The following is a 23,120-nucleotide window of genomic DNA, read 5'->3' on the forward strand; positions in this document are numbered from 1 at the left end:
TGACGGTGATTTGATGGCACCAGAGGGCACAGGAAGACAGGCAGAAATTGGTCAAGACCAAAAGAGGGAGAAGAACTGCCTGGAATGCGGTTTGTGTGTTTGCCGGGAAGGAAATCCCTGGCCATGTGGTGTAAGGGGCAGAATGCCAGGGGCCTACTGGCTGGATAAGTCAGTGGATGGAGTTCAGGATCGACAGAGCATCTGGAAAGGGAGGGGGCAAATCTGAGGGACTTCTACGATTTTGTTTCTTGACGTTTGTGGTAGTTACACAAATATTTGCTTTAGAAAAGTTATTGAGCCACACATGGGTATTTTATGCAGTGTGTGTGTGTGTGTGTATTTGTTCAAACAAAAATTTACAACAATCTTTTAAAAATTATCTCTTGGCTCACAGTCCTATTGAGATTTTCGAAGGAACCGAAAAAAAATAGACATCTCTCATACGGAACAAGAACGTCCATAAAAATCTTGGCTACACATTAGACAAGTTATGAGACAAAAGGACATCCCAGCAGCCTGAAGCAGCAGTAACTAGTAAGAAGGGTTTCATTGGTTCACTCGACAGGTATTTCTGAAGTCTACAGCCTAGTTTACTCCACTTTTATAAAAACTGTCATTTAAAGAGCCTTGTGTTAATATAGACTATTTCAAAGAATTCTGTGTTTTCACTTACTTCGAAGACACTGTTGAGATGCTTTACCAACTCTAGGGAATCTGGAACACCCTTTAGCCTGCTTAAGGGATGGACCTCTATCAATCAACCAGACCCAGAAATCAACCTTAAGGATAGTAACATGTTTGGTTCTCAGAAGGGTCTTGAAGAAGTCAACGACTCCCTAAAGCTAACATGGAAAACAGAATTTCTTCACCAATCTTAATTTAGCATTGTTTTTATGGAGCCACAATCTTTTTCTATGTTATTGTAAAATGGTTCTTTTTAAACAACTTGCCCTAGCATACTCCAAATCTGCCTCTGAAGAAAGTCAAGAGCGCTAGCATGAAAAACTCTTTCTACCGTAGCACATGAGATCCATACTCAGGAAAACCCGAACAGTGTCAACTAACCTGAAGAAAGAGTTCCTCTTCCTTTATGTGAGCTTGTTGAGCGAAAGTGCGTGGTTGCCCTGGGAACAACAGCTGAACTCTGTTTTGCTGTAATATGAGCAGAGGTCAATCTTTTTGTTGTATGGAAACCCTTAGTCACTGGGGCATGGACAGCGGTGGACTTTTGTGTTGCTGGAACACTCTGTGTAAATGAAATTTTTGCTGTGGTGGATCTACGGGTTGCTGGTATGGCCTGTGTAGCAGACGCATTTGCCACGATGGGCTTCTGGGCTGCCGGTGGGGTCTCTGTAGATACAGCATTTGATACAGGGAATTTTTTGGCTGTGGCTGAATCATTTGCTGTGGTAGGTTTCTGAGGAGTTGGTTGGGACTTTGTAGTTGAAGAATTTATTTTGGTGGATTTCTGAGGAGTTGGTAGGGCTTTTGTACCTGGAACATTTACAGTGGTAGGTTTCTCAGGAGTTGGTAGGGCTCTAGTAGCTGAAGAACTTATTGTGTTGGGTTTGTGAGGAGTTGATGGGGCCTTTATAGCTGAAACATTTACTGTGCTGGGATTTTGAGAAGTTGGTAGGGTTTCTGTAGCTGAAGAATTTAATGTGTCAGGTTTCTGAGGAGTTGATGGGAGCTTTGTAGCTGAAATATTTATTGTGTTGGGTTTCTGAGGAGTTGGTAGGGCTTCCACAGCTGAAGAACTTACTGTGTTGGGTTTCTGAGAAGTTGATGGGGCCTTTGTAGCTGAAACATTTACTGTGCTGAGATTTTGAGAAGTTGGTAGGGTTTCTGTAGCTGAAGAATTTAATGTGTCAGGTTTCTGAGGTGTTGATGGGAGCTTTGTAGCTGAAATATTTATTGTGTTGGGTTTCTGAGGAGTTGGTAGGGCTTCCATAGCTGAAGAACTTATTGTGTTGGGTTTCTGAGAAGTTGATGGGGCCTTTGTAGCTGAAACATTTACTATGCTGGGTTTCTGAGGAGTTGGTAGGGCTTCTGTAGCTGAAATATTTATTGTGTCAGGTTTCTGAGGAGTTGAGGGGGACTTTGTAGCTGAGGCATTTGTTGTGTTGGATTTCTGAGGAGGTAAAAGGGCTTCTGTAGCTGAAACATTTACTGTGTTGAATTTCTGAGGAATTGATGGGGCCTTTGTAGCTGGAGCATTTATGGTGGTGGGTTTCTGAGGAGCTGATGGGACTCTGGTACCTGGAACATTTGTGGTGGTGGGTGTCTGAGAAGTTGATGGGGCTCCAGTACCTGGAACATTCACTGTGGTGGGTTTATGAGGAGTTGATGGGGCTTCAGTGCCTGGAACATTTTCTATGATGGGTTTCTGAGGAGTTGATGGGGCTTCAGTACCTGGAACATTCACTGTGGTGGCTTTATGAGGAGGTGATGGGGCTTTAGTACCTGGAACATTCACTGTGGTGGTTTTCTGAGGAGCTGATGGGACTTTCGTACTTGGAACACTTGCCATTGAAGGCTTCTGAACTGCTGGCATGCCCTTAGAAATCTGGGCGTTTTCTGCGGAAGAGAATTGTACAAAAATTAGCTAAATAATGCTGTCAAGTTAAGATTTAGGAACCAACTGCTTGCTCTGTGACTTCTCCCTTTCTTCCTAAAAACACCTAAATTTGACATTTAGGAAAGCAAGTCTTATTGTGAATTTCCCAAGGACCTGAAATGCCACATTGTGTTTGCTCTGATATAAATGATACCCACAGCCAGTTAAAGTGGGTTTGCACCAAAGTAGTACTGAGGTTCGTAAACTGTTTTCTGTGTAAAGAAAGGAAACCAAAGTCAGAGTTGGTAGTAATCTCAGCCTGTGACACACCCCAAATTGAGATGTTTTCTCTCACAAAATGTCTTCCTTTGCTTATGCCAAGACCAAAGAACAACACTGGACAGAGATAATCACAACATAGTTCCTTTTTCCAGTGCTTTCTGGCATGTTAGCGACCTCGGAAACGTTTTTGCTTTACTTCTTTTTTCACATAATAAAGTCAGCCTGAATAAAATAACTTTTTCCTCTTGTGCTGGCTACCAACTTTACATATCCTAATTTAGTTCCTCCTTGGATTTTAGGTCAGGTAACAAATATCTGAATTTGCAGCTTCCGTTAAGATCCTATTACGAGAATCACAAATCTAAAAACCTGGCACAGTTTTAGGTCTTTGGTGCCTTTTTGACTTCGCGTGGCTTGCAAATTCCTTCCTAAGGCAGCGCCGAGTAGGGCGACCCATTTCACCACACACTAGAAACTGTGGTCAAGTTCTCTAATTCTGCTAAGCTTCGGTGTTCTCGTGTGTGCAATGAAGATAAAAACAAAGCAGATTTTATGACATTATTGTAAGGAAGGAGAGGTATAATTGAGGTAAGTTATTCCCCACAGTTCTTGTCCCTGAAGCAACACATTTTAGCATAGTGCCAGTTCCACCAACAGACATTTTGCCCCATGCACTCCCAGGTTGTATGTCCTTTACTTCTGCTTCCTGTGTCTACCTCAAACGACGCTGGAAAAAGGATAAGGCACATCAAATACCTAGCCAGTGGCACAGTACTTAGGCACTCAAAAAATGATAGACGGTGCTCTTAGTGTAAGTAAAGCTTTTACGTGGGTTTTTCCTCTAAGATGCTCACATGTAAAATTTATCCTTTGTTCCACCACGTTAGTTCTCATTTTTGACCCAGGGGGCTTACGTGCTAGTGGAGCTTAAGTTTCCTGGAAAGTGCTTCTCCGGTTACCTCTTTGTTATTTGGTGTCTAGTTTAATGCCCTCGCCATCAGAAAGCGAGCTCCGAATTATTTCAGTCTGCTGCGATATACTGTGATTTAGAGCCCAGAATACGGTCAATGTTCCATGCACCCTTGAAAAAAAAAGTTTTTCAGGGTTCCGTGCTCTTAAGAGTACTGAATGAAATATGCTTATATGAAAATATATCAGTTTTTTAAAGTTTAACCGTTGCTTCTGTATTCCTTTTGGTTGCTTGTTCTATCAGCTATTGAAACAGGTATGTAGAATTCTCAAACTATAATCATGGATTTGTCTATTTTTCTTTCTGTCCATTTTTAACAATGTGTGAATTGAAGCTTTTTTTCAAGTGTTCATAGATCGTAGATCGTGATAGATTCCTGTTGAACTGACCCCCTTTGTCATTATGTACTCTCTTACCTTACGTATGCCTTAATACTAATAGAATTGCATGAGCTGTTTTTATTTACTTATTGATTTTTGGTAATTGTTTGCAAAGTATATTTTTCCATCTTTTACGTCTGACCATTCAGTGTTCTTATCATTAAATTGGGTCCCTTGTAAAGCAGATAGTTGTTTTTTTTTTTTTTTTTTTTTAAATCCGGTCTGGCAATCTTACTTAAATTACACTTAGTATAATTACTGATACAGTTGGGTTTATATCAAACACCTTACTCTTAGTTTGCCATTCCACCCATCTATTTTATGTTTCTCTTCCTCTCTTGTTTCCTTTTGGAAGAACCATTCATTAACATTCCCTTATTAGCTTATGATTTCTACATTCTGTCACTATTATTTTCATGATGGCCCTAGAAAGCATGGCATGTATTAAACTAGAGGTCAATTATGCAAATTAACATCTTTACCACTTTTTAGTATTGCCAGAACCTTGTAACAACTGAATTCAATTTACCTCCTTCTGTCTTTTGCTCACTTGCTATTACACATTTGTATTTGACATAGAAGTCACATCCCAGGAGGCACTACGTTGACTGTTTTGTAGAGTCCATGGTCGTGTATATAATCTTGGTAGCGTTCTTCATTTCCTTTTGCATTTTCCTGTTTTACTTGGGATTATTTTCATTCTGCTTGAAGGACTAGTTTTACTGTGTCATTCTGTGCAGGTCTGGTCTGCTGGGGACAGGTTCCCTTGGTTTTCATAGGAGAACATATCGTTTTGCATTCAGTCTTAAAGGATGTATTCACCAGGGAAAGAGCCCAGGGTGAGCAGTTCTCCTTTACTTGAAGGATTTCTTCTTGTTGTCTTTGGTTTCCATAATTTTTGTCGAGAAGTCCGTGATCAGTTGTCGCTCCTTTGAAGATAATGTGTCTCTTTGTCTCTTGGTACTTTTATCTTTATTTTAAGTTTCCAAAATTTTTGCTATGAGATGCCTGGAAATGGATTTATTTTTGTTCTGTTTAGAGTCCGGAGAACTTTTGCAATATGTTGATGTATTTCATCAGTTTTGGAACAGTGTGTCATTTCTCTGAATATTTCTATTCCTATTTATCTCCTTCTCTGTCTCTCCTCCTTAGCTAACATAGGTTAGAACAGTTTCACATGTCTCAAATATCTCCTAAAGTTGTATCTTTATTTTACATTTTTCCCCCTCTTTGTGCTTCTGGGCATTATTAATGAATCTTCCTTCCTGTTCCTAACACTGCTTCCTGCTGTGTCCAAATCACTGTGAAACCTATCTATCATGCTCTTCATTTCGGATTTTGTATTTTTCAGCTGTAGAAAGTCTACTCCATTTTTACAGACTCCAGTTCTTTGTTGAAATTCTCTATTTATCTTTTCCTTTAATAACTTAAACATATTAGTCACTTATTTTAAAGTCCTTGCCTGCTAACTCAATTATCTAGATCTCTTTCCTCTGGACTTATTTCTCCCTGGTTTGGTTATAATTTCTTGCTTCTCGCCATGCCTAATAACTTTTTTATTGTATTATAGATATTTGTATCTAAAACATTCAGAAGCTATGATCTTCCAAAGACAGGTCCCCTTTTCTGATAGGCAGACTGGCAATGGAGGTGATCACCTCCTCAGCCCATGAGGAACTGAGATGGGTCTCAGTCTTAGTAAGACTCAGTCTATTCTACCAATGCCTCCGATCCTTGGGGATGGCCCCTGTGGGCTTTTCCTGGACAACCTGGAAGATCTTTGTTTCCTCATCCCTGGGAAACTGTGGGGGATCCCAGGTCTGTCCTTCAGAGTCCCCAGCCCAACAATCCAGCCTCCTTCCCCACACAGCTTCAAAATGGTCACAAATATCTTAAGGGGGAGACTGGCTGTGTGCTTGATCCAAGCTTCTTCCTCAGATAGGTATTCATTGCTCAAATACCATTAAGATCTGAGGAATTTCATTCTGTACTTTGGAAGCTCTGGGTCTAACACCCCAGTCTCCCCTGCAGCCCAGAAATCACCAAATGACCTTTTGGAGAAACCAACACTGCATGTGAGAACCTCAATTTTCCGTGTATTTTCCTACCCCACCAGAACCATTAAAAGCTTTGCCCATTTCTTGGGGCAACTGCGTAGCTCAGTCGGTTAAGCGTTCAACTTGGGCTCAGGTCATGATCTCGCGGTTTGTAGGTTCAAGCCACGCTGGGCTGACAACTCAGAGCCCGGAGCCTGCTTCGGATTCTGTGCCTCCCTCTCTCTTTGCCCTTTCCCTGCTCATGCTTGGTCTCTCTCTCTCTCTCTCTCTCAAAAATAAGTAAACATTAAAAAATAATTTAAAAATAAATAAATAAAAGCTTTGCCCACTTCTCTCTCTCCTGGCAGTGGTTTTTTTATGTGATTTGCGACGAATCCCCAGAACAGGTGTACCTCGGAACATCTTGCCTTCACTCGCCACCCCCAGGAATTCGAGTTCATGCAGTCCTCCTTGTTCCCAGGACTTGTAACTTACGCCTTTAAAAATATGACTTAAAAGGGGGCGTCTAGGTGGCTCAATCGGTTAAGTGGCCAACTCTCGAATTTCAGCTCAGGTCATGATCTCACGGTTCATGAGTTCGAGCCCCGCATCAGGCTCTGTGCTCTTGGTGTGCAGCCTGCTTGGGATTCTCTCGCCTCCTCTCTCTCTTTCTGCCCCTCCCCTGCTCTCTTTCTCTCTCTCTCTCTCAAAAAATCAAAATGAATTTAAAAAATATGACTTAAAAAAATGGATCCAGATTTGGCAGTTATTGTAATAGAAACATTAGCCTACCATGGCCTACTTGGGCACTATCCTAGAGTTATAAGCTCTAAATAACTGATGATTTAATAAGGCAGGGTAAATATGACATGTGTCAAATAGATTAAGGGGGAAAAAAAACCACATATCACACCTCACCCATAATTAAATTAACTCAAACAATAAAATGAAATGTTCACTGCTTACATTGTCACATCTCCACATCATAATAACCGTGCTCATTAACTGTGCAGAGAACCAGCACAATGATGCGATATGTGTAGGAGAGTAAATTGCTACATTTTCTTTGGAAACAGTGTTGATAACATCTATCAAAAGTTCAAGTGCGTATACCTTTGCTTCAGTAATTACACTGCAAGGAATTTATTGTACAAAATGTACTTGCCCACACGTGCAATTCCAGATGTATAATATTCCTTGCAGCATCTTTTGTCATAATAATTCACGAAGCAAACTAGAATCAAAAACTAAATTCCCCTCAACAGGTTAAATAAATGATACAACCATACAACAGCTATGATTAAAAAAATAAATGTTGTAAAAAAAATATGCGTATGTATGTTTATTTTCTAGAATCGAACACGAAAATTTGTGAACAGCGGTCACTTCTGAGGGTTTACTTCTCATTTTATACTAGTCTGCATGGTTTTAATATTACTGCTCTGTTAATGTACACCGTTTATAACACAAACCTACTTTTCACAAACACTGATATTTAAAAATCCATGCCAATGCAATTCCAAGTATAATTATAAAAGTAGCATTTGCTTGAGTTATACCGGCATTCAAACATGACATTGCTAAAACAAATACCACCTACTGGGACTACTAGCTAGATCCCTCAGTTAAGTCTAACTTTCCCTCCTAACTGAATAAAATAAGCCACCCTACGGACCTTTGTATCAATATTAACTCATTGAAAGTAATGTGGTAAGAAGTAGCAAACTTAAGCTAATTCACTATAGCATGAGACATTACGGTGTGTGTGTGTGTGTGTGTGTGTGCACGCGTGTGTATTTGTATATGCTGTGTGTGTATATGTATGTATTTATTTATATATTATCATATGTTCTCCATATCAGTGGTTCTTTCTTTCTTGGAACCCATAGACTCTTCTGAGGATCTGATAAAAAACTGTGTCCCCCAGAAAAATGCAGATATGCACATGTACAACATCGTACATTCATTTCTCAGGGGGTTCATGGAATCTCTGTAGCCCACATATAGTCCTAAAGGTAAAAATAAAACAAAAACATAACTATGCAAACTGATTACCTTTGCATTCAGGGGGCAGGCCACTCCATTCTCCTTGGTCATCTTTGACAGTACAATAAATAGAGTTCTCTCCGATCAGGGTAAAGCCTTGATTACACTGATATTTTACAGACTGTTGATACACATAGGTTTTCCGTGGATTTTGAATGCTTCCGTTGCTAATTTCTTGTGGTTCTGGACAAACAATTTCTTTAAAACATTCCAACATATTTTAAATTAATAAAACTGCCAAGGTATTTTTACATAAGACTAAGATATGTTAAATTATTTTAAAGAATTAAAAATCTACCATTTCTCTAAATTCAGCATTATCAACAAGGGATGCTTATAAATACATATTAAGTAACGAGAATATATTTGGAGCTTTGGATGCAAATGTTGTAAAACATGAATGCTAACTTTGAGACCAATGTATAGAAATAAGATTTAGAAATAAGAAATAAGAAATAGAATAGAATAGAATAGAATAGAATAGAATAGAATAAGAATTTAGAAATAAGAAATAAGATTTAGAATAAGAAATGGCTTAGGCATTTAAGCATCTGACTCCTGATCTTGGCTCAGGTCATGATCTCACAGTCTGTGGGATCTTGCTCTGCATCAGGCTCTGCTCTGATAGCATGGAGCCTGTTTGGGATTCTCTCTCTCTCTCTGCCCTTGTCTCAAACCCCTTCCCTGCTCTCTCTCTCTCTCAAAATATATTAAAAAAAAAAAAATAATAAGATTTAGAACATATAAGTAAAGCAAAAATTACAATAAAGTCTGTACATATTCCAGATCAAATTGTGCTAGAAAAAAGTAAATACTGCCAGAGTTCAGAAGTGAAAGCAGGACAGAGATTTTAAGGAGGAAATGGAACTTGAATTTAATACTGAGATGTACCCTTCTGCAAAGACAGCAGAGGAGAGGGCATTGCTCTTTATTCCAGGGAAAAATGATGCTAAAGGAAAGGAGCTTAGAAGTCAAGTGGCGGGGTGCCTGGGTGGCTCAGTCGGTTGAGCTTTTGAGATTTCAGCTCAGGTCATGATCTCATGGTCTGTGAGTTTGAGCCCTGCAATGGGCTCTGTGCTGACAGCTCAGAGCCTGGAACCTGTTTCAGGTTCTGTGTCTCCCTCTCTCTTTGCCCCTCCCCCACTCACGCTCTGTCTGTCTCTGAAAAATGAATAAACCTTAAAAAAAATAAAGAAGTTAAGTGGCATACTTGGGAAATACGAATAGATCATTTTGACAGAGCAAAATACCTTAAATGTCAGGATTACATTTTAACCTTTAGGATAAATTTTTTTAAGCATGTATTGACTCACAGCCTTTTACTTCACGTAAATTTATTGAGCAGCGGAATATGTCAAACAAATACAAGCAGGGTCTCTCTGGTTATACTATAAAAAGAGACCTCTCTCTAGAAGTTGCCCTGATTAAAAAAACAATGCAATGGTTCCACATTCTCTAGAGCCATGACGTTGTTTGTTATTTTTTTTCCTTGAATTAGGAAAGCAATTTGATCACCTGTATACATCAAATTACGTTACGTCGAGCGGCCTTAAGTAACCAGAGAATACTAGAAAATTTATAAATTACTTTTAGGCCATCGATCAAAGCAAGAAGCAAAAACAAGTTAGTCTACTTTGCTCTGGGCTTGGGTGTCTGATAACAACACATATCACCATCGATACAGTTCAGATATTTTCCGAGTGCCTAATGCATACCAGGCATTGTTCTAGAAACAGAATTGCAAAACTAAAGAAGATACTAAGTCCTGGGTCTTCAAGCAGAGTGACAAAAAAGATTTTAATTTAATCTTTAATTAAATACAAACGATTTTAATTTTAACACAAGATAGGGAGACTTTCGGCAGAAGTGTGTTCCGTGGTGTGGAAAGAGAGAAGAAGGACAGTTAACCAGCTGGAAGGTCAGGAGAAACTTCTAGAAGGACTATCAAAGCAAACCCTCAATAAGAAAAAGAAGAGAAGTCCAGCAATTGAAGGGGCCAAAGGACACTCCAGGCAGAGGCAGTCACAGAAGGAAAGCGGGAGGGCAGTGAGTGTGGGTACAGCGTGAAGTATGAGGGCAAGACATAAGCACGAAGTAGGAAGGCCACGGCTAGCCTTGTATGCTTCACCAAGGAGTTTGGACGTTGTAAGTGACGAGGAGACAAGGATCAGCTTTAAGAAGGAAATGATGAGACACATTTGTGTTTCAGATGCATCACTCTGGGTAGCGTGTGGATGAAATATTACAAGAATAGAGGATGGGGCCATTGCGAACAGTGTCACTTTTGAGCTCAGGCAAGTGGGGACTCTTGCCCTAGCTCCCATACTTTATTTTCTTTTTAAGTTTTATTTATTTTGAGATAGATGGGGTGGGGAGGGGCAGAGAGAGAGAGAGAGAGAGAGAGAGAGAGACTCCCAAGCAGGCCCTGCACCATCAGCACAGATGTGGGGCTCAAACTCACGAACCGCGAGATCATGACCTGAGCCGAAGTTCAATGCTGAACCAAGTGAGCCACCCAGACGCCCCTGGCTCCCACACTTTAAAATGCCATGCTGTGGCCCTCCTCTGACTGTGCCTCTCCCTACCGGGTGGGATATCTGCAGGGCACGAAGGCGTGCTCACTGCGAGCTCCCCCTCCACTCCCGCTGTAAATCACGCTCTAGGAACTGGCCCAGAATTCCCTGTGCCAGCACCCTTTGCAGGGCCTGAAAGGTCCCTTCTCCTGGTCTGTATTCTTTTTTTTTTTTTTTTTTAATATGGAACACTTCACAAATTTGTGTGTCATCCTTGAGCAAGGGCCACGCTAATCTCTGTATCGTCCCAATTTTAATATATATGCTGTGGAAGCAATCACATGGTCCGATTGTTGAGAATGGTCTATACTGTCGATGTGTACATCTGCAGCCCAAAGTTCAGTGGAGTGGGAAAAAAAGGTCACAGGGCGCATGGCTTGGGTGTGTGGGCTGAGTGGTCCATTGACAGGCATCAGAGACTTCTCACAGCGACAGAAGGGGATATCTATTTGAGACAGATTGGGTCTTAGGTCACGAACCTCCATTTAGATTTGCTCTGGGCCCTTGAAAATGTTAGGAGTGGCCCTTACTGCAAGAGTCCAGATGAAGGATAATCAACCACATAGAAGTCATACAGATGGAGGATAAGACACAGGTTTGGAAGTATATTAAGGAGATAAAGCAAAACGATTTAGTGATTAGAAGTGGGAGGTGAAGATAATGGGATGGGTCTGGGACAGCAGATATTATACAGATATATTCCAGGATTGCAGGGGATAGCAGTTCACTAAAGGTACTTCTGAAAAAAGGAAACATTGGGAGGGGCACCCGGGTGGCTCAGTCGGTTGAGCGTCCGACTTCTGCTCAGGTCACGGTCTTGCGGTCCTTGGGTTTGAGCCCCACGTCGGGCTCTGAGCTGTCAGCTCAGAGCCTGGAGCCTGCTTCGGAATCTGTGTCTCCCTCTCTCTCTCTGCACCTCCCCTGCTCACACTCTGTCTCTCTCTCTCTCTCTCCTTCACTCTCAGAAATAAATAAACAATAAAAAAAATTTTTTTTTAAAAAAGAAAAGAAAACATTGGGAGAAAGTAAGAAAACAGATCCTTCTGACATTGAAGCTTCATTCAGAAAGGACCAAGCACTACCTAAGTTTGATGTATAACCAAGGGCACATCTTGACCTTAACCTTTTCTTTCCTTCCTCAGTCTACACGCTGACATTAAAGCACTCTGGTGTGTCCAGAGGCCACGGCTGTGTACTTAAGGTGAGGCAGCTCACTGTTTAAGAATGTGTATTTTCCACTTCATCCTTTGGCATTGTCCAAACAGAAAAATTAAGTCACGTGGAAAATCAGAATCAGAGCCTAAAAGAACTGGGCTTTATCGGGATGGCTGAAGGCACAGGTTTGTTTTAGGAAAAAGGGCTCCTGTTTTGCAAGACACAGGTGTCCGTGGTTGCTGAACTGCGAAATGGATAGAACAATCAAAGAGGAAAACAGGAACCCCAGTCAAAGAGGAAAATGGAGTTCAAGTTACCAGACAGGGAGTAGGACTGTGGCCCAGCCCCGGCCAAACATGAAGAGAAAGTGTGTTTGCAGTGCAGAAGCTCTACTGTGCTGGGTTACGTGCTTGGTGTCCACATGTCTGTGAAGTTCCTGACAGCGGCTGCTTGTGAAGATTGCAGCCTCAGACTGGGAGACTGCTTGTCCAGACTCCTGGACAAGTTGTCTGTGTCGGGAAAAAAATACAGTCTGGTTCCTCTTTGCCGTCCAGACTTACTCTAGTATCATGTACAACATCCCCGGCTGGATGGTGGAAATGGGAAAGATGGTGGGGGGCAGTAATGCTAAAATTTTCGAAGTAATAACAACGAGACAAAGATGTAGCAGAGAGAGGAGGGTGGAGTGAGCGCAAGGAGGGTGTGGGTGTGATCAGCTTACTCCTGCAAGCTCTTGGTTGGCAAGGCTTCAATTTATTTGTCTTCATATCAACTGACCCCACACATTGCCTACTACCGTGTGCCCATCAATACGTGCCGGACAAATTACGCTAAGTCTATTCCAGTTTCCTGCTCCTAATAACACCAAAAACTTGAACTTAGCAATGATTTTAGCAAAGATGGGAGAAATAAAGCCCACATTTTAAAAGTTTTTAAGAAATGTTTATTTATTTTTGAAAGAGAGAGACAGAGAGAGAGAGAATGAGACAGAGACAGAGACAGAGACAGAGAGAAAGGCAGAGAGAGAGGCAGAAAGAGAATCCCAAGCAGGCTGTGCACTGTTAGCATGCAGCCCGATGTGGGGCTCAATCTCACGAACCGTGAGATCATGACCTGAGCCAAAGTCAAGAGCCAGAACTCAGCCAACTGCACCCACCCGGGTACCCCTCAAGTCTACATTTTTAAATGCTACATTTTTTCTTAAGAAGAAAAAAGAAATATGTTCCATGGACGTTACCCCTCTCAATTTTCAGGAGACCTATGTCTAGAGTGGATATAAATTTGGCTTGATACATGTATTTATGATATTATTTCTGTGCCCTACCTCCCTTTTAGCAGATAAGATCCTCAAGTGCAGAAGTCATATTTCTTCTATATTGTATAACCTTATTTCTCTAATGATGAAAAATAAATCACACATGAAAACATTTATTGATAATTAGCTCAACTCATAATCCCACAAGAGGCAGATAGACAACACTGGGTTTTAGAAAAATAATGGATTTGAATCCAGAAGTCTGGGTTAAATGCCTTCTCTTGCCACTTATGTTGGGATGTAGGGTCAGATCATATAGATTCTCTGATAAAAAGTATTTTAATCCATAAAATTAAAAATTGTGGGGGAAAAAAAAACTCTGTATCTATTTTGCTTGATTGTTAGAAGGAAAGGTAGGATAATGTACGACTGAGCACAATACATATCTCAGTTTGGTGGCTTTTGTGTGTGTGTGTGTGTGTGTGTGTGTGTGTGTGTTTGTTTTGGAGTTTGTTGGGTTTTTAATCCTTTATCTCCATAACTAATAAAGTAAGAAACATTACTGATACAGTAGCTAAGACATTCCTACATTGGAAAGTGAGGGTACTACAAATACACACTGTGGATAATTCTTAATGAGAGGAAGTAACGCAGGGGCGCCTGGGTGGCTTAGTCGGTTAAGCACCGACTCTTGGTTTCGGCTCCGGTCATGATCTTCCAGTTTCATGAGTTCAAGCCCCGCATCCAACTCTGCGCTGACAACACAGAGCTGCTTGGGATTCTCCCTCTCCCCCTCTCTCTGCCCACCCCACCCCCACCACTTGCGCTGTCTTCGTCTCTCTCAAAAATAAATAAACAAACTTAAAGAAATAAGAGCGTAATTTACCACTGATTATTCAGCCTTACCACCAGAGCACTTAGGTTTTTTTCAGTCTTACCTTCGCATTTTGGCAACGGGTCACTCCACTCCACACCCTGGTCTACAAGGGAACAGTAACTAGAAGTTGCACCTACTAGCCTATACCTAAAACAATGAATGGAGAGAAAAGTTAGGTCTCATCCACACGTGTGTGGCTTCGTTTAAATTCTCCAGAATTATCACCTTAAAATATTTACTATCCCTGTAGATGGAGACGAGACAATAGTTGATCAAAGTTTACATGGCAGTGTAAAGGAAAAGAAAAATTTACTTTTAAAAAGGTGATATCCAAATGAAAAAAAGGTAGGAGACAGGCAAAACATTTTTGATTTGGGTGGAGTCCGTGTGAGAGAACATGAAAGTGTTTTGAAACATTTTACGGTGATACAGATGTTTGGATATTTTATATTTCTGAATGCTAAACGATCAATAAGGCATTCACTGAATAACAGAACATATTTTAAGGGTTCAAAGTACTCCCCAGATTTGATATTAATCATATTAATGACCCAAACGTCTCTGTTTCGTACAGGAGACAAGTGATGCTGGTATTTTTATTTTCTAAAGAGCAGGGACACACACACACACACACATGGAGTAAAATATCATAATTCAATGTGCAGATATTCAATGAGAAAATGAACATAAAGTTTCCAGAAGTGTCTGAGACACCGATGATACTCAATGAGTGAGTTCCTTTTCCGTACATATGGGACTTAGAAAAGACCTCAGGGCAGAATGGTATTTTCACACTAGGAATAAATGTCTTTGACACATCATACTTTCTAACAGGCCATTTGCATATAGAAGAAAATATGGTAAATTTAGGCAAATTAAGGACGGGTTTCTTTTGAACCATTGAAGGACTTAATTTCTACAAGTGCAAACATGTTTTTCTTCCTTTGCCAATCACATTTAAAACGTTCTAGTGAATCATAGACGTACTGAAATCTAGCAATTGAGGGAATTTGATGTTACAAGAAATTGTCTTTTCTTGCCCCATTTTATTACACGTAACTGTGATGAGCTCATGATAAAAGATCTTTGAGCAGAGGACTCGTTTTATGGGGACTAGCTTGTAAACACTGACCACAAATGTAAACACTTACACTTTCCATCCTGTTTTCACACTAATTAAATATAGAGTATAAATACAAACTATGCCCAAACGTACCCTGTGTCACACGAGAAGGAAATAGATGCACCATATAATATGTCAGTTGTTATACTGACATGACCATGTGCTATATCTCCAGGAGTAGGACAGGATTTTTCTAGAAGAGAGCACAAATTTATTTTTTCATTAGATTATCAGGCACATCTATGCAAATGCATTGTCACTTCTTATCCGTAGACGTTTCATACCCTGCTTTCATATGGTAAGTTTCAAATAACATATTTAGAATATACACTCATTACATCTGAGGTGGCCTTAAACTAATTAAATGTGAAATGTGTGAGTTAATTAATATTCCTATCTCACGAGTATTTAGTTTGCCTAATTTAAAATAAAATTAATGGTTCTTTCCAGAAATTCTAAATAATGACAGGCACACGTAGACTTCTGGCATGAATGAAGGAAGAAGTACTATTTCCCCAAATACCGTATGATTGAGAATACTCTGTAAAATTATACTCACTTTTGCAAAATTCATCTGGTGTGGACCACATAAAATTCTGAAGGCAAGTTAGTTTCTCTGAGAGAGTTTGGTTCCTTCTGTAGCCCGGACGGCAATCGTATTCCACAACGAAACCCTCAGGGAAATAATTCTGTTTGCTAAAAGACCTCTTGAGCGATGCAAAACGTAGCCTGGGTGGAACATCGCAGCTACCTGAAAGTATTAACAAAAGCAACAACGTAGGTAACATCACTTTGTTTTATAATCTATGTTTAATTATCCAGAATTATTTGATCCTTTACATCACGCCTTTTTCTGTACTTCTTTGTACATATTTCGTATTTGACCATATTAATATGACTATGACATTTACAGCACATCGAGCATATTCACACGTATGCTTATGAAGTAAATTGGGTATGTAGATATCACTATGCCCACAATGCAGGAAGTAGAACCCATTTAAATTGCTGGCACAGTTCTGGCACTGACGCTTATTTGCCCTATGGAGGATGGGGAGGAGATCAGATGAAAACCAGTATTTCCAGACTCCTGGGCTAATGTCCTGGACAATGACAATACCAGTGACAATAATAGCTAATATTTGTTGAATACTTCTAAATGTCTTATACATGTAAAAACTCATTTAATCCTAACAACCCAGGAGGCCAAGGATCAGATGGGCCAATAATGTACATAAAAGTACTAACTGTAAATGTCTGGGCAATTGTGAATTTGGAGAAGCATGGGATCGTGGAAGGGACATTGGATGTCTAGTCCAAAGGCTCAAGTTCGGACTCTGGCTCTCCTGCATAAGAACTGCTGATCTCAAGAAGTTATCTCACTTCTGGGGGACTGTTTTCCAGCTGTAAAATGGGGGGAAGAGTCCCCACCCAACTCAATATATGTAGAAGGGTCATAAACTCTAAAACTTGATACATGCTCAAAGGCCTACTTACTTCAACACACTGCCTTCTGAAATCATGGATACGTAAAAACAAAAAGTTAAAGCTGATTTCACACCTGGTTGCAAAAAACACTTGTGGCAGGTTCTGTATTTACGTACCTTCTATTACTGCAGGTTGTCCAAAGCCAGGAACCAAGTCTTACCTTTATGTTTACTTGTATATGTCAAAGCTAATGCAGGACTATGCCTCTAATGATAGATTTGGAGGTAAAAATAGAGAACTTTTTAAAACACCACCACAGAGTGGTATTTGCTAAGTCTTACCTTCCAAAATGAAATTTAAGAAAACAGACCTCTGTTTTGTGTCTCAAGGTGATTGCCAAACATATATAATTTACTTCCTATGTTGTACCTATTGTTTATTTTCTCTATTATTTCAGGAGGTACAGCATTAGGGGGAAACAACAACAAACACAAACAAACAAAAAAAAACCCACAAAGAACAAAACAAACAAACAAAAAACAACAGAAACCCCAAACCTGTTAACGAAGAAGCAGGACCTATTCTGGGAAGTAATGACAGTCAATTAGCTGCAGGGTAAAGTGCCAGCTATACCCTGGGGTTTAATAATGCTTGAAAACTATCAATTACCAGTCACTGCGAAGAGGGATAAAATTAAACTAACAAGATACATTCCATTCCCATAACTTACATACAAAAAAATTAAGAACTTACGGTTACAAAATGCTGCCACCTCCGACCATTGATTGTTACTGAGACAGATCACGGAGTCTGGCTTGCCAGGGACTTTTACAAAGCCTTCATTACATTTGTATGTTACTGTGGTTCCTTCAGGAAAACTCTTAAGATCACGATCACTCAGAGTTGGGTGGGCATTAGGTACCTCTGGGGGCAAGCTGCAGTCACCTAGGGAGAAAAAAAAAAAAAAAGCACTTAAGACTTTTCAATTCACAGCAACATACCTTTTCCCAGAGGAGTAAGGGAAGCGGCAAGGGCTTTTGATACACATGTAACAGTTCCATCCAGCGCTGAACTTCCAAGTTCCATCCAGGAACTTGCTAGGCTGCCATTCTTGTCAATTAATTCAGTGCTAAAATAAGGAAGGAACCCCTTCCCTTCATTCTTTTGTTTGTAAAGTGGTTTAGAACACGCATACAGTTGCTAAGCGCACAATGAAGACGGACGCCCCCTCCGGACGTTACTACCCAAAGAAGACGCGCAAACTTGTAGCGTCCCGTGTAGCACCCAACTGTGTAAGAGGGGAGAGTGGTCAACTCTTTGGCCACCCACCCTTAAAGAGATGTTTTGGGGGGGAGGGGAGGCTGAGCATTCACTCTTTGAGCCCTGCCCTTTGGGTTCCCCGTGTTCGGCTGCTCCGCAGACTCAGCCCGCGCTTCCTCAACCGTCCACGCCTCACTCCTAAAGCCACGCGAGCTGGGGGCCGGCACCGCAAGACCCCAAAACTTGCATTTTAGCAGCGGCGATCCTCTCCCGGTCCCCAACGGGTCGTGCTAGTGGGAGCTCTGAGCCTCAAGGGTAGAGGATTACGGGAACAATTACCCGTGCCCGCATTCCTCACCTCCCCCGGGTCCCCAGACTTCCCGGTCTCCGCGGAGACGGATCCAGCCCCTCCCACGCGGACTAAGGGTTCACCCAGGGGGGCTGCCCCCCCCACCCGGGTCCCCCCGCTCACCCTGCGCGGCGGGTGGGCACAGCAGCAGCAGCAGCAGCAGCGGCACGCTCAGCCCGCCCAGGAAGCGCAGCGCTGCGGGGACGCTCCGCCGCGCGGGACCCATGGCGCGCGGGGACGGGGACCCGGAGCGAGTCCAAGCGGCTCCAGCAAGGAGCCGTAAGTAGCAGCAGCGCCCGGCGGAACCGCCGGGCGAGTTAAATTAGAGCCTGGGCGGGGCTGGCGCTCTGAATCACCAAGGGTGGGGCAAAGAGACGGGTGGGGGAGTTTGCCGCACCAGGTGCCGGGCAGGGCGAGGGCGGGGGCTCTCGCGTCACCCGCCCCCAGGGATCCCAGACTTGGAAAGGCGGATAAGGGGCCGGGAGAGGGGCTGGCTTTTTCTCTTTGCTGGGGTGGGGCCTGCGATGAGCTCCCATCTGCAAATGTAAACATCTGCCTTCCAAGTAAAAACCTGGGGAGAACGGAGGAGAAGCGAGTGGCGTTGGCTTGGTTCCCCAGGAATCTTAATTAGGTTACCAGGAAAGTAAGCGGTCTTGAGGCAGAAAGGAAGGTGCCTTGGATTCGGAGGTAGCTCTTGGAGGCTGAGAGAGTGCCCGCCCAGGGACCTGGTGCCTTCAACTAGAAGTCTGTCAAATGCCAACCAGAATAGGAAAAAAAAAAAAAAAAAAAAAATGTTGTGTGGTCTCCCAAGACAGTCCCTAATCTGAAAACTGCAAGTGGGAAATGGCCCAAGAAAGGTCGAGCAGCACAGCAAGGAGTGGCCATTGTTCACACTATGGGCGGGAATCACTTTCCTCGCCAGCGTTCTCATTTACCAAGGACAGCTCATGAATTCCACTTTGGGACGATTTCAGTCCGACTGCTGGGAGAAATTCACCATCCTGCGGGTGTGTGTGTGTGTGTGCGTGTGTGTTGGGTGGGGAGGAAAATGCCGAGACAGAAACCAAACGCCAGAAAACGAAATGACAGGGTGGTGGTTTTTAGAGGAAAGTTTGTTGGAAGACTTTACGTATATGCCAGTGCTTTGCGATACTAGCTACACATTGGAATCACGTGGGTAGCTTTTAAAAATTCCAGATGCTCAAACTGTACCTCAGACTAGCTAGATTAGAATCTCTGGGGATCGGAAGGGGGCAGCAGGATGATTTAGAGCGTTCCAGTTGATTCCACTGGGCAGCAGTTTGAGAAACACAAATCTATATGGTGGTGGTCAGAGTAATGATCCCCCCCGAACTCCCACCCTCGCCAGGCCAGCACTGTCCCTGTCAGAAACAGGAAAGGACATTGATGGAAAGGCTGGTTACTCCTCTTCATGGAGAGTAACCCCAAGGACATTTTCCTTTAGTAATTCACCTGGATCTGGTTAGCAGAGGCCTACCCTAGGTTTTCCTATTCCCTCAAATACCTTACCTTGTTAGGTGAAATCCTTGGCTTGGAAATGTGCCTTGGTCCGTGGACCAGCTGGGGGGGGGGGGGGGAGGTATTTGTGGCATCCTGTCATGATACTCTTTCCTAAATGCTTTTGATCACTCTTTTTACGTTAGTACGAGATTTATAAGAAGGAAAACAACAGTTTCGACAATACCAGTTTCTCTGGCTCATGCTTAGTGTACCGAACTGGACGAACCCAGTGTCACCCAGTGCTAGAACCAATTGTATGGGCATTCCAGGAAAGGAAGTCCTGTAGGCTTTCACGGAAACCTATCAGTATTAAAACATTCTAGAGTTTAGGGGCACCCAGGTGGCTTAGTCAGTTAAGCGTCCACTCTTGATCTCTTGGTTTGTGAGTTCAGGCCCTGAGTTGGATTTGGGTTCTGTCCTGACAGTGCAGAGCCTGATTGGGATTTTCCCTTTCACCCTTTCTCTCTGTCCCTCCCGTGCTTCTGCACTCTCTCTCGCTCTCTCTCTCAAAATAAATAAACTTAAAAAAAAAAAAAAAAAGGCCAAACATTGTAGAGTTTAGAAGTTGGGCAGGGACCCTTAAAATTATCTACCATGACCCTCATACTTGATATTAAAACACCTTGGTTTTACTCCCATGTGTGAAATAAAAACAAAGTATATCAGGGCCCAGCAGTGTTCTGGAATTCATACCAGATCTTTGTGTATTCTCCCTAAGAGTCTCCCGTGACCTTAACCACCATCCCCTTCTGTCCTACATTTATAGGCAAATTGGTGTGAAAGGCAAGGTGGCATCATGAAAAAGATCTGAAGGTCAAGGCCACTACCTTAAGACCTGTCAGAAAACTTTGAGGCCCGTTAGAACTTTCTGTTTATTAAGTGAATGTAATACCTTTTTATCCAGGAAAACAATGAGCTCTGAAAAGGGTTTTCTAAAAAAGATCTTTAACACCCAGTTTAGCTACACTCACCTTCCAAAATATTTTGTTCTCGATAAAAAAGAAAAAAAAAAAGGAACTTTTCCAAGAACAACTGGGTAATACTGTGACCACCCAAAATTTCAACATTTTGAGGGCAAAGGGAAAGAAAGGAATCCAGTATCCATTTACTCAATTTAGAAAAAAGATGCGATAAAAACCTACGCATTGAGAAAAATGAAATATGCAATTTGGTAAGTTACAAGGATTCTTTTAAACAATGGCTTCAGGGGTGCCTGGGTGGCTCAGTTGGTTACGCATCCGACTTTGGTCCAGGTCATCATTTCACAGTTCGGGGGTTTTGTGCTGACAGCCTGGAGCCTGCCCCGGATTCTGTGTCTCCCTCTCTCTCTCTCTCCCTGCCCCTTCTGCGATAGCACTCTGTCTCTCCCTCTCAGAGATAAATACACATAAATAAATAAATAAATAAATAAATAAATAAATAAATAAATGTGTTCCAGAAGCTTCATACACATTACCCCATTTTACTAACACCACTTCCAGAAGTGGAAATCATTGTCCACTTTTTCAGATGCTGAAAGGTTAAGTAAGTTTCCAGAATCCATGCAGCCAACAAGTGACCAGGCCCGAATCTACATCCGGTTTGTCTGATTCCAAAACCTATACTTCTCCAGTTCTACCACACAACATTCTTTTTATTGGGACCAGTTGGCAAAGATTTCTTCTAAAGAGAGGACGCTGAATTAGGACCTTTGGGAGGTGCTTAGGGAATCCAGCTGCTTCTGATGTCAACAGTTGACTCAAGTCTTCAGAACTGATCTTCCTGAAACTAGCTGTGTGTTCTCAGTGAGTCACTCTGCCCCTTAAGGCCTCATTCCCACTTTGACTTAGAAAGAGCATGGAGTGGAAATGCGATAGTCTCTGCAGAGCTTTCCAATTCCAAAATGGTAGGTTTGTGTCAGTAGGTCGACAACATTTTTAAAAAATAGCACATAGGTCTATGACCTTGGCAGAGGTTAGGGCACATGGCTGTCACTCTGTCCCAGAAACCATACAATGACTAAATCAAAGACGTTTAATAAACTGAGGTGCACATAGTATTCCGAAGCGCATTAAGAAAGTGCCGAAACTTGTGTTCAAGACTCTATGATCTACGACGGAGGTGTTATGGGACAAGTGCTATGAGAATACCAGAGCCAGTATAGTGGGGGGTGGGATCAAAAAGAGAGAAAAGACCATGGCCACCAGGGTGGAGGAGGCCAACGGCCTAGTGATTGAGCTAAATATGACGAATGAATATCATCAGTGCAATAGGGAAAAAATATGAGAGGTGATAAGGATGCGATGAGCACATGTTTGCAGTCAGAACAAGGTTAGTTGCTTCCAAGAATAGTAAGGTTACAGAGAAGATGGGGGAGTGAACTACAACCATGGAGGAAGTGGTGAAGAGGGCAAGAGATGGTCTGGCAAGAGACGTGAGAGCCTGAAACACAAGGCTTCTTCCTCTTCTGCTACTCAGAAGCGTTGATGGACTGTTGAACATCTTCAGCAGAGAAGTCCAAGGACAGGTTGGACGTCGCGTGCAAGATGCCGCAGCGAAGGTGACCGTGAGCAAAGACCCAATTTTACTATCTATGCAATAGTTCAGGCTCTTAAGATTGGAGAATAGAAATGTCTTTTCGTCTTCAAACTAATAAATCTATAATGAGGAAATAGCCTTGTTACTCTATAAAACCCCTGACACGATTACTATAGCCATTGAAGTGTCTGCGTCTGTTCTGATCAAAGAAGTTTCAAAGGAAGAACTCACAGAATTCGGTGACTGATTAGATAAGGAACAAGTGGGGAAGAAAGTGTTCAAGATGACTCAGAAGTTTGGTGTCTGTGAGACCAGGGGCCCTGTTTAGAAGAACTATCCATTCCAAAGTCAAGGGAAGGATTCAGGGAAGGAATAGCAAATTTGGCTGCACACTTGTTGAATTTAAAATGCTTGGCAGGTGTCTGTGCGCAGATGCACAGCATGGGATGGACACGTGGGCAGACTCAGTTGGAGCCTGGATGAGATATGGCTACAGGCAGGGTGACCAAGGGAGACAGTGCAAACCAAAACTCAAAGAGGCCCAAAGGGTGAGCCTTGGGTACTCCCCACAACCACACTGAACTGAGTTCAGACAATAAAGCAGAAGGAGAGGGTAGTGGAAAAGGAAGGAGGGTAGTGCAATTTCCTTAAAGCCCAGGGATATGAAACAGTGAGCCAAATGTTATCATTCCAGTTATAGGTGAGGCAACTTGTGTTTAGGGAAGTTAAGTAACTAGCCCCAAACCACAGGGTTTGTGGAGGTGGAGCTAGGCTTAAGATCTTACCCCTTC

General features: G+C 42.1%; 1 protein-coding gene and 1 pseudogene across 11 annotated transcripts in view; both read right to left on the reverse strand.

The window, feature by feature from the left end:
* The window catches only part of CD55 (CD55 molecule (Cromer blood group)), a 49,284-nt gene extending 30,669 nt beyond the window's left edge, over positions 1 to 18,615 (reverse strand). For 4 of the 11 annotated variants that reach the window (XM_042926382.1, XM_042926379.1, XM_042926378.1 and 1 more), the window contains exons 1-7: positions 18,415 to 18,613; positions 17,436 to 17,627; positions 15,814 to 16,005; positions 15,348 to 15,447; positions 14,193 to 14,278; positions 8,281 to 8,469; positions 1,066 to 2,577 (exon numbers count right to left, since the gene is read on the reverse strand). In XM_042926382.1, coding sequence (XP_042782316.1) covers positions 1,066 to 2,577; positions 8,281 to 8,469; positions 14,193 to 14,278; positions 15,348 to 15,447; positions 15,814 to 16,005; positions 17,436 to 17,627; positions 18,415 to 18,517 — 2,374 coding nt within the window. In that variant the 5' untranslated portion in view covers positions 18,518 to 18,613. Of the gene's footprint in view, positions 1 to 1,065; positions 2,578 to 8,280; positions 8,470 to 14,192; positions 14,279 to 15,347; positions 15,448 to 15,813; positions 16,006 to 17,435; positions 17,628 to 17,726; positions 18,025 to 18,414 lie in introns of those variants that run through there. The other 7 variants (XR_006199144.1, XR_006199143.1, XM_042926383.1 and 4 more) reach the window with 6 other exon arrangements.
* Positions 11,022 to 11,121, reverse strand: LOC122212556 (annotated as a pseudogene).
* Positions 18,616 to 23,120: the final 4,505 nt, after the last annotated feature.

The sequence above is a fragment of the Panthera leo genome, chromosome F3 (assembly GCF_018350215.1).
Source record: "Panthera leo isolate Ple1 chromosome F3, P.leo_Ple1_pat1.1, whole genome shotgun sequence".
Lineage (NCBI taxonomy): Eukaryota > Metazoa > Chordata > Mammalia > Carnivora > Felidae > Panthera > Panthera leo.